Below are 15488 nucleotides of genomic sequence, written 5' to 3'. Positions count from 1 at the left end.
TCCTTTTCGTAAGGAGAAAGACAGTATCGTGCAAAAGTATCATATCCGCGTAATTATATTCCCGTCAATGTAATTGTGCTTCCCGGCGCCAAAGCAATAGTCTAAAACTCATTTTCACGCTCACTCGTCGCGTGTCTTCAACCGAGAAACACTAAAGTCGTTAGTTTAATAGGCAACATCATTATTTATATTTTCTGCGCGCGTCCTCGGTATGATCTCGATTCAGGAACCAGTCAATTGAACTGGCGTCACTCTAACGGTCATCACGATTTTTTTCTAATTGCAGGTACTATGACGAAGCTGAACTCGGTGCCGGTATCCCTGAAGAACAGGCCACGCATACCGACTCCGGATGTGACGAAGGAGGTGATCGACCGTGAACATAGGTTGGCTTTGTCCGCTACCAATGCGGCGAATATCGGCGCAGGTGTGGTGGGCGTAATACCAGCGAACGGTCACTATCCAACGGATTTGTCGGTGGTGGTGTTGTCGCCGATACAAGAAACTGAAAGCACACCGGCTTCAGGGAAATCCGGAGCGGCGGCTTTGGCGCAAGCCGTGCTTTCGCCGACATTGACCAGCGCTGGTCTAATGACTCCGGTGACTTTGACGCCGGTTACCATGGGCCATTTAACACAATTAGGTCTAATGACGACGGCGACAACGACAACACCGCATATTAATAACCAGGGCACCGGCATCCAGGCGACATTGACGGAGGTCACAAGCAGCGAAGAAGAAGGTAGCGGAAGTGGTAGTAGTAGAAGCGGAAGTATTACCGGACAGGAAGATCGCTCGACACCGTTGATCGACAACAACAACAGTCCGATGGGTAGCAACGGTAGTTCACCCATTTTCGATAGCTATAACGATCGCTCGCCAATCCTGATGAGACCCGAGAAACTAGGCTATGTGGTCACCGCCGCTGTGCCCGGAATTCAAGCTAATAAGACGACGACAGTGGACGCGCGAGGTAGACGATCGGCCTCGCTGCCCGGTCCGCCAGTACCACTGGCGCAGCCAAGTCAAGACGACAGGAGCATGTCGTTGCCGCAATCTCCAGGACTGCAGCCAAGAGAAACTCGTATAGTCTCTGTATCAAATAAACAGGACGCTCTTATCGTGGACAGGCTGGCCACTGCGTCCAATAATCAAGGCGTCCGACCGAGAACCAGTAGTTTCGATCGCGATCCTTCCAGGTCCAATCAAAAGACCCAGGATGCGACAAGAAAAATAAGTAGTACCTCGTGCACAAACGCATCGCTTTCGAGCAGTTTAAGCACGACGTCCTCGACGTCATCTACAAGCGTACCCGCCACTACGACCGTTGCCGGTAGCAAAAGAGGCGAAGTTTATGTTTAATGGAGGATAATATTGATAACGCGAACTTTACTCGTTCAGTTAATTTGAAGATTAGAATTCTGTTGATGTTTCCTAAGATTCATCTTCGTTCATTATTGTGATGTCTTGTATGTGCACTGCATACGATGAATTTGGTTTATTCATTCCACGTGATTATCTAGTTCTCTTTTATAGACAAGATTACTAGTGTCTGCGAATTTTCCTAAAAGTACCTTATATTGTCAGATCTTTAATCAGATCTTACAAATTTTTCGAAATCAACACAAAGAAGGGAAAATTCTACTTATAATTTCTTAATTAAAATTCTCATATCAAGCAATCATTCTAGTAAATTAAAGATTCCTAAAATGAATAACTGTTTACTTTATACTCCTTTTATTCGCAATTCTTTATTCTTTAATAAATGGGGTAGAGATAAAATGGGATCAAACTCAAAGAATCCGCGGATACGAGTCGACTGCTGTCACATGGAATTTTTTTTTAGGATTCCTAATTATTGTAATATCCTGTTTGTCTTTAAAAATAGCCCAATTATACTTAATAAATATGAGAGATAGTGCATACAAGCTCTTCTATCTTCTAGTTTTATTATTTATGTTAATTTTGTTGTTTTTATGCATCTATTAAAATATTTTGTATTTGAGATAAAAAAATGTAACAGAATGTTCCCCAAACTATTTGTTATAAGTTATATTGATCGCATTTACGATATTTTTTAGCGATTAACGAAGGGGAATAATTAGTAGGTTTTGCCATTATGTTGTAAATAATAATTTATACATTATAAAGACTATATAACAATCAATTTTATAGGAAAATATATTTAAAACATATGTATATTTTATATATGTAATTATTAAACTCTCTCTCTCTCTCTCTCTTTCTCCCTCTCTCTCGTAGTAAATAATTAATTTTCGTAAAATAGGTCATCAGGAAAAAATCAATAACTTATTGCCAATCGATTATCGATTATTTACACTTGTACAACGAAGAAACGTTATAATAGTTAAAGCAAAATGATTTTACAATTTAATAAGAAATATTGGAAATATTTTTATAGTATCGTGCAATAATGTAATGCTGTAAGACAGTAGCAATTAATATTAAAATGCACATTGTTACTACACTAGTTAATTTGTATTTTTCACTTATATAATTTAATTTTGTTACGAATTCGTTCGTTCGCATACGTCATGATATTGTGATACCACTTTTTATAGATATCTAATATGATGTTTTATACAATATCTGTAGCGCTACAACAATCATGGATTAAAAATGTCGTGATAAATCAAAGCTATTAGTAATACCCATATGCTTTTGTACATAACTCATTTTTCGACGTGTTTTTCTTCTTATCATTTTATAATTAATTATTCATACATTTATATTGTCATGGATTCTATCAATGTGAAATATTATTTGTTCTTGATATCAAATATCTGATGACAATATGTATTTGCATGGATATATTGACATTTTATTTGTTATTTCTGTAAATATATCACATAACTGATATGTTACTAAAATATTTATCAAGGATTTCATAGTGATAAAAAAACATCACCATTTCTGATATTTCTTTCTAATATTTCTGTAATATTCCATTATTTTGTATCAATTTTATTCAATAATAATCCATAAGTTAAACTAGTTAATTGCGCAAGATGCAAATAATACTGTCAATATGACTGTAGTGAAATATATATATAGAAATATTTTGTTTAGAAAGTATAAGATATTTTAACATTCTTAATCGATGGGGAACGGTTTAGGACAAAGCGCTTTTACTTGTACATTTGGATGATTTATTAATGTACAAATGTACATTACAGCTCAAGATGTTTCTAATAGTAATATCAATTAGTGCCTATTGTTATTACACTTATTACAAATGTGCAATTACATCAAGAGTAAATCTCGTCGTAATTTCATCCATTTATAACAAATCTATGTATATAATCATTAAATTGATATTTTTATAGAATTATGAATATGCTCAATGCCATTGTGCGTATATATTTAATTCGTAAACGACAAAGTGCTATATGTATTGAAAATAATTATATATTATTATCTTATCGTACAATACGTATAAGTATTGTATCTTCATTTTTATGACGAAAACTGTAATTGTTCTATGTCTATCCAATTGCAATTTTTCTTCTAATAAAATAATTATATAAAATTTGATTAAATTGGAATATCTTCCAAAAATATTAAACAAAATTATAACCAGACACACATACATATATCCCTTAATTGTAAAATTAGTATTAAATATTAGTACATGTCTATAAACATAATTTATATTATGTTTAGTTTTCGATTATAATTGAAAGTCACACCTTAATTTTTATTTTGAAATTGTGGATCAGTTTTAAGAGATTAAATCGATGCATAGATCAAATAGCTCACGTATCATACATACATTGTGCTTCCATTATAAAGACTATTATTGTAATGTGACGTTATTAAAACAAAACGTACACACTATATATGTATAATAGTTAATATCATATTATAGTTATATTTTAACTATGCATTATGTAATAACTGATTTATGCATATATCGGCCTGTGATGAACAGAGAAAAATAGGAAAAAATACTGCGCGTCCATACAGCAATTTCTTTGTGCAATAACTTCTTTTTAAATCCCATTTTGTAGATATTTAATTTAGAATATAATTGTATATATAATATTATAATATCATTATCTCTCTCTTTTTCTCTTTTGTTATCTCTCGTAAATATCTAATTATTATCATGAACTATTAGAACTACATAAGCGATTTGTATAAGTTTCTCGATCCCCAGTCGCATATATAATTAATTGTATTAGCGATGTTTCATATTATCTCTAATTATTTATAATGTTAAAATAAATACTTTGGAAAAAATAACATAACAAGTGTTACTTAATTTTTTTTTATACATCTTTACCAAAATTAGTTTAAATTATATATATATATATATATATATATATATATATATATACATACACATATATATAATACATATATTAATATAATAATATATTGTATAATAAAATATAATGTGGTAATCTGGCAAACAATCCTTAGTTACTAAATTTAAGTCTTGAAGATTACAAAATAAAAAAAATTTATAATATTTAAAAAATGCAAATTTTTCTTCTATATCAAAGTAAATTTGATATAATATTTAACATTAATTAAATATCTACTTAAAACATTTTTTTAATTAAAATTTATCAAGTTTTATGGATGGTTCGAAGTTTCTTTGTGTTATATGCATGTATAATACATTAATGTTATTTCTTAATATATTTAATGATTATATAAATTATTTTTTGCACACCACCTCCTGCGCGTGACTCGCTTTCACCGTTATCTTAAATACTCTTGTAAATATTTTTCTTTTTTCTTCGCTTTTTCGCACATTTTACGCCTACGAAATATCTTTATATGTATATATGTATTTATAAAAAGTTTTAATAATTATTATTAAATTAATTCAATATATATATATAATATAAATATAGAAAAATATCAGAAATATTATATCTATTGCATAAATTAGTAAAATTGGTTTTGAAAAGGTTTAACCATTAAAAAGATAGAAACATACAATTTAAAAAATTCACAAATATAACAATCATATTGATTGAAGTTATCTACAACTGGTAACAATCTGTTTAATCTCCAAACATTAAGCTTAATCGAATTTACGATAGGTCGAGCATGAAGTAATATCACAAAAACTCGGTATCGGCTACGATTGTAATTTATGCAAAGCATATTATTTCATGGAAATTCATTAATTATTAAGAATTGTGATTTTATTTGTAATAGTTCTACAGTATATAATAGTTTCTGACAGATTAAAAAAATATATCTGATCATTAAAGCAAAAACATGTCCAGGATAAATTGACGCTGTGAACCCGGCGCGGCGTCTCACTTTGTCCTTAGACATTTTTTGACGTGTGTGAAGTTAGCATCTCATAAAAATACTGTAGAATTACTTGCATCCGGCATAGTTCTACAGTTCTTGATAGGTTTTAACAATAGTTCCGTTGAATTACGTATTTTAATTAAATTTTTATAAATAAGATACTAACTTCCAAAATCACATAATAGCATCTCACCGTATTTCGAATATACGACCACAGAGAAGACTAAATCTATAGAGTTCTATTGTTTAAAAACGTCCTGTCAATAGTTCTGATGATTAAATTAATTAAAAAAATTTTTTTGTTAGAAAACATACGTATATATGCGTATACGTCTGCGCACGTGGATTTGGTGTAACTGGCATCTCAGATAGACAAAATTAATTAATTTACCAAATTTAGAAAGTATTTTTCAACAACTATCTTGATGGAAAACTTGTATTTATAAGTGTAGACATGAGATGCTGGTCGAATATCGACAAATCTATTTCTTTTAACGCGGTTCTCATATGGTTCCGAACGCGTACAATAATTTTCTAAAGAGTTCCGGTGATATAAATAATTAAAACATTCTTTAAACAATTATTTTGCCCCAAAAATTTGAATTTTGAGGGCTAGACGTGAGATGCTGTCTTTCCTGGTCTCTCACCGTCTCTCCCCGTCACTCCCGATCTCTCCCCGTCTCTCCCGGTCTCTCCCCATCTCTCCTCCTCTTTCCCGGTCTCTCCTGTTCTCTCCCCATCTCTCCCGGTCTTTCCCCGTCTCTCCCGGTCTCTCCCGGTCTCTTTCCGTCTCTCCCGGTCTCTCCCCGTCTCCCCCGTCTCTCCCGGTCTCTCCCCGTCTCTCCCGGTCTCTCCCCGTCTCTCCCGGTCTCACCCGACAAATTTGAATTTTGTGGGCAAAATAAATGTTTAAAAAATGTTTTAATTATTTATATCACCGGAACTCTTTAGAAAATTAATGTACGCGTCCGTATCTATATGAAAACTGCATTAAAAGTAATAGAACTGTCGATATTCGACCAGCATCTCACGTCTAGCCCTCAAAATTCAAGTTTTTCGGGCAAAATAATTGTTTAAAAAATGTTTTAATTAATTATATCACCGAAACTTTTTAGAACATTGTATGCGTCCAGAACTATATGAGAACTGCGTTAAAAAAAATAGAACTGTCGATATTCGACCAGCATCTCACGTCTAGCCCTCAAAATTCAAATTTTTCGGGCAAAATAATTGTTTAAAAAATGTTTTAATTAATTATATCACCGGAACTTTTTAGAAAATTATTGTACGCGTCCGTATCTATATGGAAACTGCGTTAAAAAGAATAGAACTGTCGATATTCGACCAGCATCTCACGTCTAGTCCTCAAAATTCAAGTTTTTCGGGCAAAATAATTGTTTAAAAAATGTTTTAATTATTTATATCACCAGAACTCTTTAGAAAATTATTGTACGCGTCCATATCTATATGGGAACTGCGTTAAAAGAAATAGAACTGTCGATATTCGACCAGCATCTCACGTCTAGCCATCAAAATTCAAGTTTTCCAGGCAAAATAATTGTTTAAAAAATGTTTTAATTAATTATATCACAGAAACTCTTTAGAAAATTATTGTACGCGTCCGTATCTATATGGAAACTGCATTAAAAGAAATAGAACTGTCGATATTCGATCAGCATCTCACGTCTAGCCCTCAAAATTCAAGTTTTTCGGGCAAAATAATTGTTTAAAAAATGTTTTAATTAATTATATCACCGAAACTTTTTAGAACATTATTGTAGGCGTCCGGAACTATATGAGAACTGCGTTAAAAGGAATAGAACTGTCGATATTCGACCAGCATCTCACGTCTAGCTATCAAAATTCAATTTTTCGGGTAAAATAATTGTTTAAAAAATGTTTTAATTAATTATATCACAGGAACTCTTTAGAAAATTATTGTACGCGTCCGTATCTATATGGGAACTGCGTTAAATAAAATAGAACTGTTGATATTCGACCAGCATCTCACGTCTAGCCATCAAAATTCAAGTTTTCCGGGCAAAATAATTGTTTAAAAAATGTTTTAATTAATTATATCACCGGAACTTTTTAGAAAATTATTGTACGCGTCCGGAACTATATGAGAACTACGTTAAAATAAATAGAACTGTCGATATTCGATCAGCATCTCACGTCTAGCCCTCAAAATTCAAGTTTTTCGGGCAAAATAATTGTTTAAAAAATGTTTTAATTAATTATATCACCGAAACTTTTTAGAACATTATTGTAGGCGTCCGGAACTATATGAGAACCGCGTTAAAAGAAATAGATTTGTCGATATTCGTCCATCATCTCATGTCTAGACCTATAAATACAAGTTTTCCATTAAGATAGTTGTTGAAAAATACTTTTTAAATTTTTTAAATTAATTAATTTTGTCTATCTGAGATGCCAGTTACACCAAATCCACGTGCGCAGACGTATATGTATATATACGTATGTTTTGTAACAAAAAAATTTTTAATTAATTTAATCATCAGAACTATTGACAAGACGTCTCTAAACGATAGAACTCTATAGATTTCAGTCTTCTCTGTGGTCGTATATTCGAAATACGGTGAGATGCTGCTATTATGTGATTTTGGAAGTTAGCATCTCGTTTATAAAAATTTAATTAAAATAGGTAATTCAACGGAACTATTGTTGAAACCTATCAAGAACTATGCTGGATGCAAGTAATTCTGCAGTATTTTTATGAGATGCTTAACTTTGAGATGCTAACTTCACACACGTCATTTTTTGCTTTAATGACCAGAAATATTTGTTTAATCTGACAGGAATTATAAAATTATTAAAAATTATTAAAAATAAAGCAAAAATTTTCAATAATTAATAAATTTTTACAAAATAATGCGCCAGCTTTACATTTCACACACACACACACACACACACACACAAATGTTTATAATACTATCACATATTACATCACATACAACGCTCATATAAACAAAGTGTGATAGTAAAATAATTAATGAGTTAGTAATCTTACAAATACGGTGACCGTATTTGCTAGGAAAACATAAAAAACCAAAAAATTGTAGGAATATTTCTACATGTTTCTAAATTGATTTGTGATAAGTGTGTCAGAAATATGCACATTACCGAATTTTTTTGCATAAATTTCTAAAAATTTGAAATTGATTCGCCTCAAACCTTGGCAAAAACTAGAAAAGATTCTAAATAATAATAAAAAAGAAACTAATTTAAAATTTTTTAATTAAAAAAAATTTAAAGATATAATTAGACAAAGACAAAGTTACATTTCATAAAATTATATTTTGGACAAATTTACGGCTGTTTCCGTAAAAATTCACTAATTAGATATTAAAATGCTAAAGAAAAGACTTTTTCCTAATACAAAATAAAATACAAAATTAGATTAAAAAAAATAAATCTATCTAAATAATAGCTATCTGTACAATAAAGTCCTTTACAATAAAAGATTTATGGTTACTGTACATAAAAGAATCTGTGTAATACACAGATCCAACTCATAGAAAGTATAGATTTATAAAGATAATCGCATGATGTTAATTTAAAACGATATATTATCTGCTAACATCACTAATTTTTAGAATAATAAATTTTTTAAAATAAATTTGCGAGTATCGAGAGAATGTAAATGTATGAATACGAGTATTTCTCGCTAATTAGTTTTGCATTAGCAAGAAAAAAATGATTGAAGGAACAATTTTTGTCAGGTAAAAGGAACAGAATGTAAAAGTAAAATTTCCTAAATATCAATAAAATTCCATGAAAATTCTATAGAATTTTTAAGGATAAAAAATTGTTTCTCTGAAAATTCCAGATTTTCTCACGTAATAAGCACCTTTTAGCTACATTTAATCGAATTATTGTCATTGAAACTTAAATGATAAATAATAAACGTAAAGCAACAAGTAACTCACCGGCCGATGTATCGCTACTGTCTTGTTCCTCTCTGCAAGGCCTCCGGGTATTCCTTTCCTTCCTTCTGCTGCAACATGTCCCCTTGGTTGTATCCACACTAGATGTATCCACTGTATCCACTCGCACGACGTACTTATATCGTAAACGACCACACAATCAAGTTAGATTATCGCGATATCATTTCTGAATTTTGTACTCACACTAGACAATCGCGCGAATCAAAAAATAGGCAGAGCGATCGCCATCAGCTGTCTGATTCAATTTACTCTCGAGACTCGTTCGCACGTGATGTCCATTTGAAAACATAAAATAAAAAAGATGTGAAATCGCGGAATGTCAATCTCGCGCATTCAATTCCAAAGACGGCATCTTTGCGACAGGTGACGTACTTTACGAAGGAAATAACGGAAAGGGCTCGCTGGCCACCTGCGAGTGCACTTTTTTAAACAAAAGAGACTAATTACGACGTAAATGCGAGTGATATTCGCGAGTAGTGCTTTTGAGATCTCGATTAACCTTTGCATCGAGAAGGTCGCGAAACCACCTTTGGACAAGCGACGGACGCTGCGAACTGAAAACACGGTGTGTGTCGAATGCGATGCACTTCACAATACACAATATTCCACGTATTTCACATGTGACGTTACTTCATTTTTCACACTTTGCGCAAAGTAATCAATACACCGAGGTAATCGCTGTCGTTTGCGATATTCGCTTCCGAACGACCGAAAAGCGATCGCGAAATAAATGATACGACTTCGCACCCGCGACATCGTGTCTCTCCGACGGGACTGTTTGTCGAGGTATCTGTTGAAGATTGAGAAAGGGAAAACCGATTCGCCGATTGTCTCGGTGCGGCTGCACATCTCAAGAAAAGAGATTGGTTGTGATGTAAACACGAATAAGCGTTCGTACACCGCATTTGAGATCTCGATTAAGCCTCGTAGCGAAGAACGCGACGCGAAGGAACGCGAAGCCACCTTTGGTCAAGCGACGGACAATGCGAACTGAAACGCGACGCACTTCACGCTGCTCGCGATATTCGGTGTATTTCACACACGATGACACCGACGTTGCTTCAGTCGTACCCCTCGCGCGGACTAACCGACAACACCAAGACGAAAAATGTGCAATCGCGAAGTAAACAATACGACTTTATGCACCCGGCATAATTCGTCTGTGTCAAACGCAACGTACTTCACGGTACTCGATATTCTACGTATTTTACATGCGACGTTGCTGCATTTTTCATACTTTTCGAGAGAAAACGGCTCGCTGACCAGTTCGGGACGAGTCCACTTTTCGAGAAAAGAAACTGATCGCGACGTAAACGCGAGTGCGGTTTGCGAGCAGTGCTTTTAATAAGATCTCGATTAACCTTTGTATCGAAATCACTTTCGTCACTTTCGAACATACTCTTCGAATGAAAACAGCTCGTTGATCACCTCGGGACGAGTCCACTTTTCGAGAAAAGAGATTGATCGCGAGCGTAAACGCGATTAACTTTTGTGTCGAAATCACTTTCGGACAAGCGACGGACGGATGCTACGAACTGAAACACGACGTGTTTTAAACGCAACGCATTTCACGACACTCGATATTTCACGTCATTCACACGTGACGTTACCGTATTTTTCATACTTTTTGAGCGAAAACGACTCGCTGGCCAGCTCGGGGCGAGTGCACTTTTCGAGAGAAAACGGCTTACTGCCCACTTCGGGGCGAGTCTACTTTTCTAGCGAAAACGGCTCGCTGGCCACCTCGGGACGAGTCCACTTTCAGGGCGAGTGCACTTTTCGAGAAAATCGCGACGTAAGCGCCAGTGCGGTTCGCGAGCAGTGCTTTTAATAAGATCTCGATTAACTTTTGTATCGAAATCACTTTCGGACAAGTGATGGACGGATGCTACGAACTGAAACGCAACGCATGTCACGATATTCGATACTCCATGTATTTCACACACGACGTTGCTGCATTTTTCATACCTTGGCCTTGCGCGGAATAACCAACATATCAAGACGCTCGGCAGTTGCTCGCGATATTCCCGCTTCCGACGGTTGGAAAAATGCGAAATCACGCAATAAATAACACGTCTTCCCAACGGAACCAAGGTATTTATCGAAAACTTGAAGAGTAACACGGTTCGCCGACTATTTCGGTGCAGGATGGATTTTTCGAGGAAAGAGAACGGCCGTGACGTAAACGCGAGTGAGATTCGACCACTTTGCAAATTTCCCTTAACCTCTTTATCATGTTGAAGAAACAAAGAGCGTTCGGACAAGCGACGGACTTCGCGAATCGAAACACGATACGCTGAACGCGATAGATCGCGATATGTTTCACATACGACGTTTCTCGTAGTCGTCTCTCAAATATGGCACAAAGTTCTTAATAGACAGGACCGAGATGACCGCTCGTTCCTCGACTCGGCACCCCGGACACTCGTTCGTTCGCGACGTTTGCTCTCGACGAACGGAAAGACGCGCGACCGCGGAGCGTAAAGAACACGACCTTCCGTCCGTGTCATCGCGATAGAACTGAGTCGCTTGGCGACCTTGGCGTTGGAAACAGTAGGAAGGGGTAAAAGAAATAGGAGAGGCAAGCAGATTGGCTACTTGAGAATTGACATTTTGAGAAAAAGAAAAAGTTTCAGTCGCGACGCCGAGGCACACAACTCACTCTTATTTCTACAGCGATGAAAAAAAAAACTTTCACACTCGAAATCAAACGGTATACCGAGTAAAATTTCAAAGAAATACTGGTGGTAAATCTATCGCTCGGTAAAACCGATTGAAAACAATAGGTCTTGATACGGTTTCCGAGAAGAAATTAATCGCAACGTCGTCGAAACATAGAAAAGTTCGAGATATCTTAATATTAATGACGTCGAAAGAATTTCACTTTTTATACCTCGAGCTTACGACACGTAATTCAGCAACGTTTTATTTCTCTTTTCTTCAACAAGAAGAAACTAGTTTGACTTTTAGAATAAATCCTTGGTTTAAATCTAAAATAGATTTAAAATAATAAAAAATGAAGATAGATCTAATCTAAATAATTTTAATTACAAAAAATAAAAAGTATAATTGACGAAAGACAAATTAGATTTACTAAATTTTTCAATTGTTTTTATACAAATTTTCTTGTTAATTTAAAATTAAGCATTTGAAACGCTAATTAGAAAATAATTTTTTGTATTTTTGTTAAAAATAAAATTGAGATTTGAAAAAAAAAATCTAAAAGGCAATTATCAAAAATAGAGGCGACTATTCTTTACAATAAAGACGTAAAATCGACTTACTTATATAAATGTAATAACATTTATGTGTGTCAAGTTAATTACTGAAAATTTTGGCTTTATTTTTTCCTAGTTTTAATAATTCTATAATTTTTAATAGATTAAATAGATTTCTAATAATTCTGTTTATTAAAGCAAAAAGGATAAACTATCTTTTTTGTGAAGTAAAATATTTCAAAGTAATATGGTCTGAACAAAGCGATCGTGTTATACCTGATATGTTTTACCTGACAGTAGTAAACCTTCCCGCTTGTCTTGCTTGCATCACATCTCTCTCCGAACTCTATTTGTGGACTGCCATTGTATATATATATTTTTTTTTAAATATAATGTGTATAGATAAATATAATCAACAAGTTCATAAATATTAATTAGTTTTCAATTTTAAATTAAGTTGTTCTTATTTCTGCTTTAAATATGGTTCTGTTTTATGTATATATTTCAATTTTATTTTTTAATCTTTAATTACTTTGCTCTCTCAGATTTCTTAATTATTACTATAGGTATTAGGATTTTGCCATTTTACATTTCAAAATTAGTTTTTTTGAAATAAATTTAGTCATTTCTTATTAAAATACGCATAAATATTGATATTTTATTTTTGATAAAAATTTACTTTATACACTTTGAACAATTTGATAAAATGTATGATGTATATTTCTTTGTTTAATAATCATAATGAATGTCATTTAAAATGTGCAAGTACTTAAAAAAATTCCAGACAAATTCATACTTCAACTTTGATAACTTAATCTAATGTCATATGTAATATTGAGATAATTTTTTATAAATACTTTTTTAAATTTAATAATAAATTTAATAAAAAATTAATAAATATTATTAAATAATTTAAATAATGTTTTTAAGAATCTATCTTTTATATTGATTTGACTTGAACAATTGATATTCGAGAATTATTTATACTCGTACATATAATGAGTTACAATAAAATGCATGTAGTTTATTTTTTATTTTTTTAATATTTCAAATAATTTTTAATATTTATTTGTAATAAAAATATAATTATATTAATCTACGTTTCCTCTATAAAAAGACTTTTGATAATACGAGAACATATTATCACGTGTCTCTGTATTTTCTGATAATTGCATGCATATTTACATTACGTAAAGATTAAAAATGATCTTATCCCTGATTTGTTGTTAAAATGATAGCTATCTGGAGCAGTCTGAAAAATTTGGTATATTGATTTCCTCCTGAATCCGGAGTCTTTGACGTTTGGTAAATCATTTAGCTTTCTTTCATGGATGTTGATGTCGTAGATCTCATTTATGTCGCCTTGTACGATGAAAATAGTTCTTTTCTTTATCAAATACTAACAGTCGAACCATCCGATGAAAGGATTTTGATTTAATCGAATCATTGGACTAGTTATCTTTTCTTAAATGTATTACTATTACAATTATTGCGGGTAATTTTAAAGTCAGACGTTATAATGTGCGGTTCAACTTCGGGAGTGACGTAAGAATATCATTGTTACTGCGATCGCGTTTTCGCGAGTGTCATGTAACAACCCAATGGATTAAAGCTGTTTGAGAGGTGGTCTGGCAGAGGCATCCGGCGCCAACGGAGCAACCTTGCGGTTAGTATAATTTGTATATATGTATGTACATATATATATGTATATAATTTATGTATATGTAAACTATATTGTATATAGTTTTAGTCTTTAAATCTCGTTTTTGTTTTACATGTGTAAAAGTGATTCTTTTCGCCCGCAAGTGTGCATAATACTATTTGAATACGCGTAACCATATGAAAAAGAACATGTATTCATTAAATTTAAGCTTTAAAAATTTAATAAATAAAAATCTTTTTTTATTATAGTCTTTTCAAAATTTGCATAATTATTTTTGAGAAAATTTTACATGCGCGTTTAGTAATTATTTTTCGAATTTCAAATTATTTTTTATCCTGCTTTAATTTAAATTTTATATTTATTTGTTACAGAATCATCGTAGCAACGTTGCAGCATATAACTCCGTTGTTGCGCGTCGGTCGGTGAGTGATGAAAAAAAAAATTTTTTATTAAAGTCACGAATCTATGATACAATAATTACTTTATCAAAAATACAGTTAATGTATTATTTATTATATTATAAATATATATTATATTTTCTAAGTGCATGTACATGTATCTAATTACTATAATAAATTATTATATAGATTATATTTCATAGATTCGTCGCCTTAAAACGAATAGGCTAGAATAGATTAGAATTATTAGAATTAATTATTTAAGAAACACTCCGAAATAATGTCACAGCTAAGTCAAAGTTGTGGTCGCTCTTAGATTTTTCTCTTTGGTAATATTATGTAAAATGTTCAGGCAATGTTTTCTTCGCTCGATTTAAGTATCTTTATTAGAAATGAGAATTATGTATACGTTTGTATTGAGCACAGACAATACTACTTTCTCCGTTCAACAGCTCTTTGTTTTCAAATTTTAATTTGCTATTATTTCTTTTACATAAGCATTATCACTTCTCAGACAATGTAATTGTCCGAATGTAGGGGATCATAAAACGTTGAGGGAGCTTACATTTTCTCAACTGTAACGTGTTTACTTCCACGCAAGCATATACATGATTCATTTATTTCTATGACAAAACAAGTACGAGCAACCATTATCGCGCTAATTTACTTTCAAAGTCGCGAAGGTAGATGTTATATCTGCATGCCTTCCGTCGTCGAGCAGTGTAATAATAAATCATTACGCATTTTATGGATTATCAGGCATACCGCGGTTGCTAATGTGATGAGTGCGAGACGACGCCTTATCAGTAACAGCATGCGTTTGCACTCAGCAATACCGAGCAGCAATATCTCCGCCTTTATAGATCCGCTTTTCTGGTGCTGTCGTATACTCTATTCTTCCTTTATTCTTTCCCTCGTGTACGTGAGTTCTGCCTCTATTCTC

At 33.0% G+C, this 15488-nt stretch overlaps 2 protein-coding genes across 2 annotated transcripts in view; one reads left to right on the top strand and one right to left on the bottom strand.

Moving 5' to 3' along the window:
- The window catches only part of LOC105830813, a 53063-nt gene extending 48789 nt beyond the window's left edge, over nucleotides 1-4274 (top strand). The window contains exon 10 of the mRNA XM_012670418.3: nucleotides 287-4274. Coding sequence (XP_012525872.1) covers nucleotides 287-1362 — 1076 coding nt within the window. The 3' untranslated portion in view covers nucleotides 1363-4274. The remainder of the gene's footprint in view (nucleotides 1-286) is intronic.
- The window catches only part of LOC105837115 (TSC22 domain family protein 1), a 262982-nt gene extending 250700 nt beyond the window's left edge, over nucleotides 1-12282 (bottom strand). The window contains exon 1 of the mRNA XM_036283485.1: nucleotides 9249-12282. The gene's annotated coding sequence lies outside the window, so the exon portion shown is untranslated. The remainder of the gene's footprint in view (nucleotides 1-9248) is intronic.
- Between the last annotated feature and the right edge of the window lie 3206 nt (nucleotides 12283-15488).

Source organism: Monomorium pharaonis, chromosome 2 (assembly GCF_013373865.1).
Source record: "Monomorium pharaonis isolate MP-MQ-018 chromosome 2, ASM1337386v2, whole genome shotgun sequence".
Classification (NCBI taxonomy): domain Eukaryota; kingdom Metazoa; phylum Arthropoda; class Insecta; order Hymenoptera; family Formicidae; genus Monomorium; species Monomorium pharaonis.
This window is presented reverse-complemented; position numbering and strand designations above follow the sequence as displayed.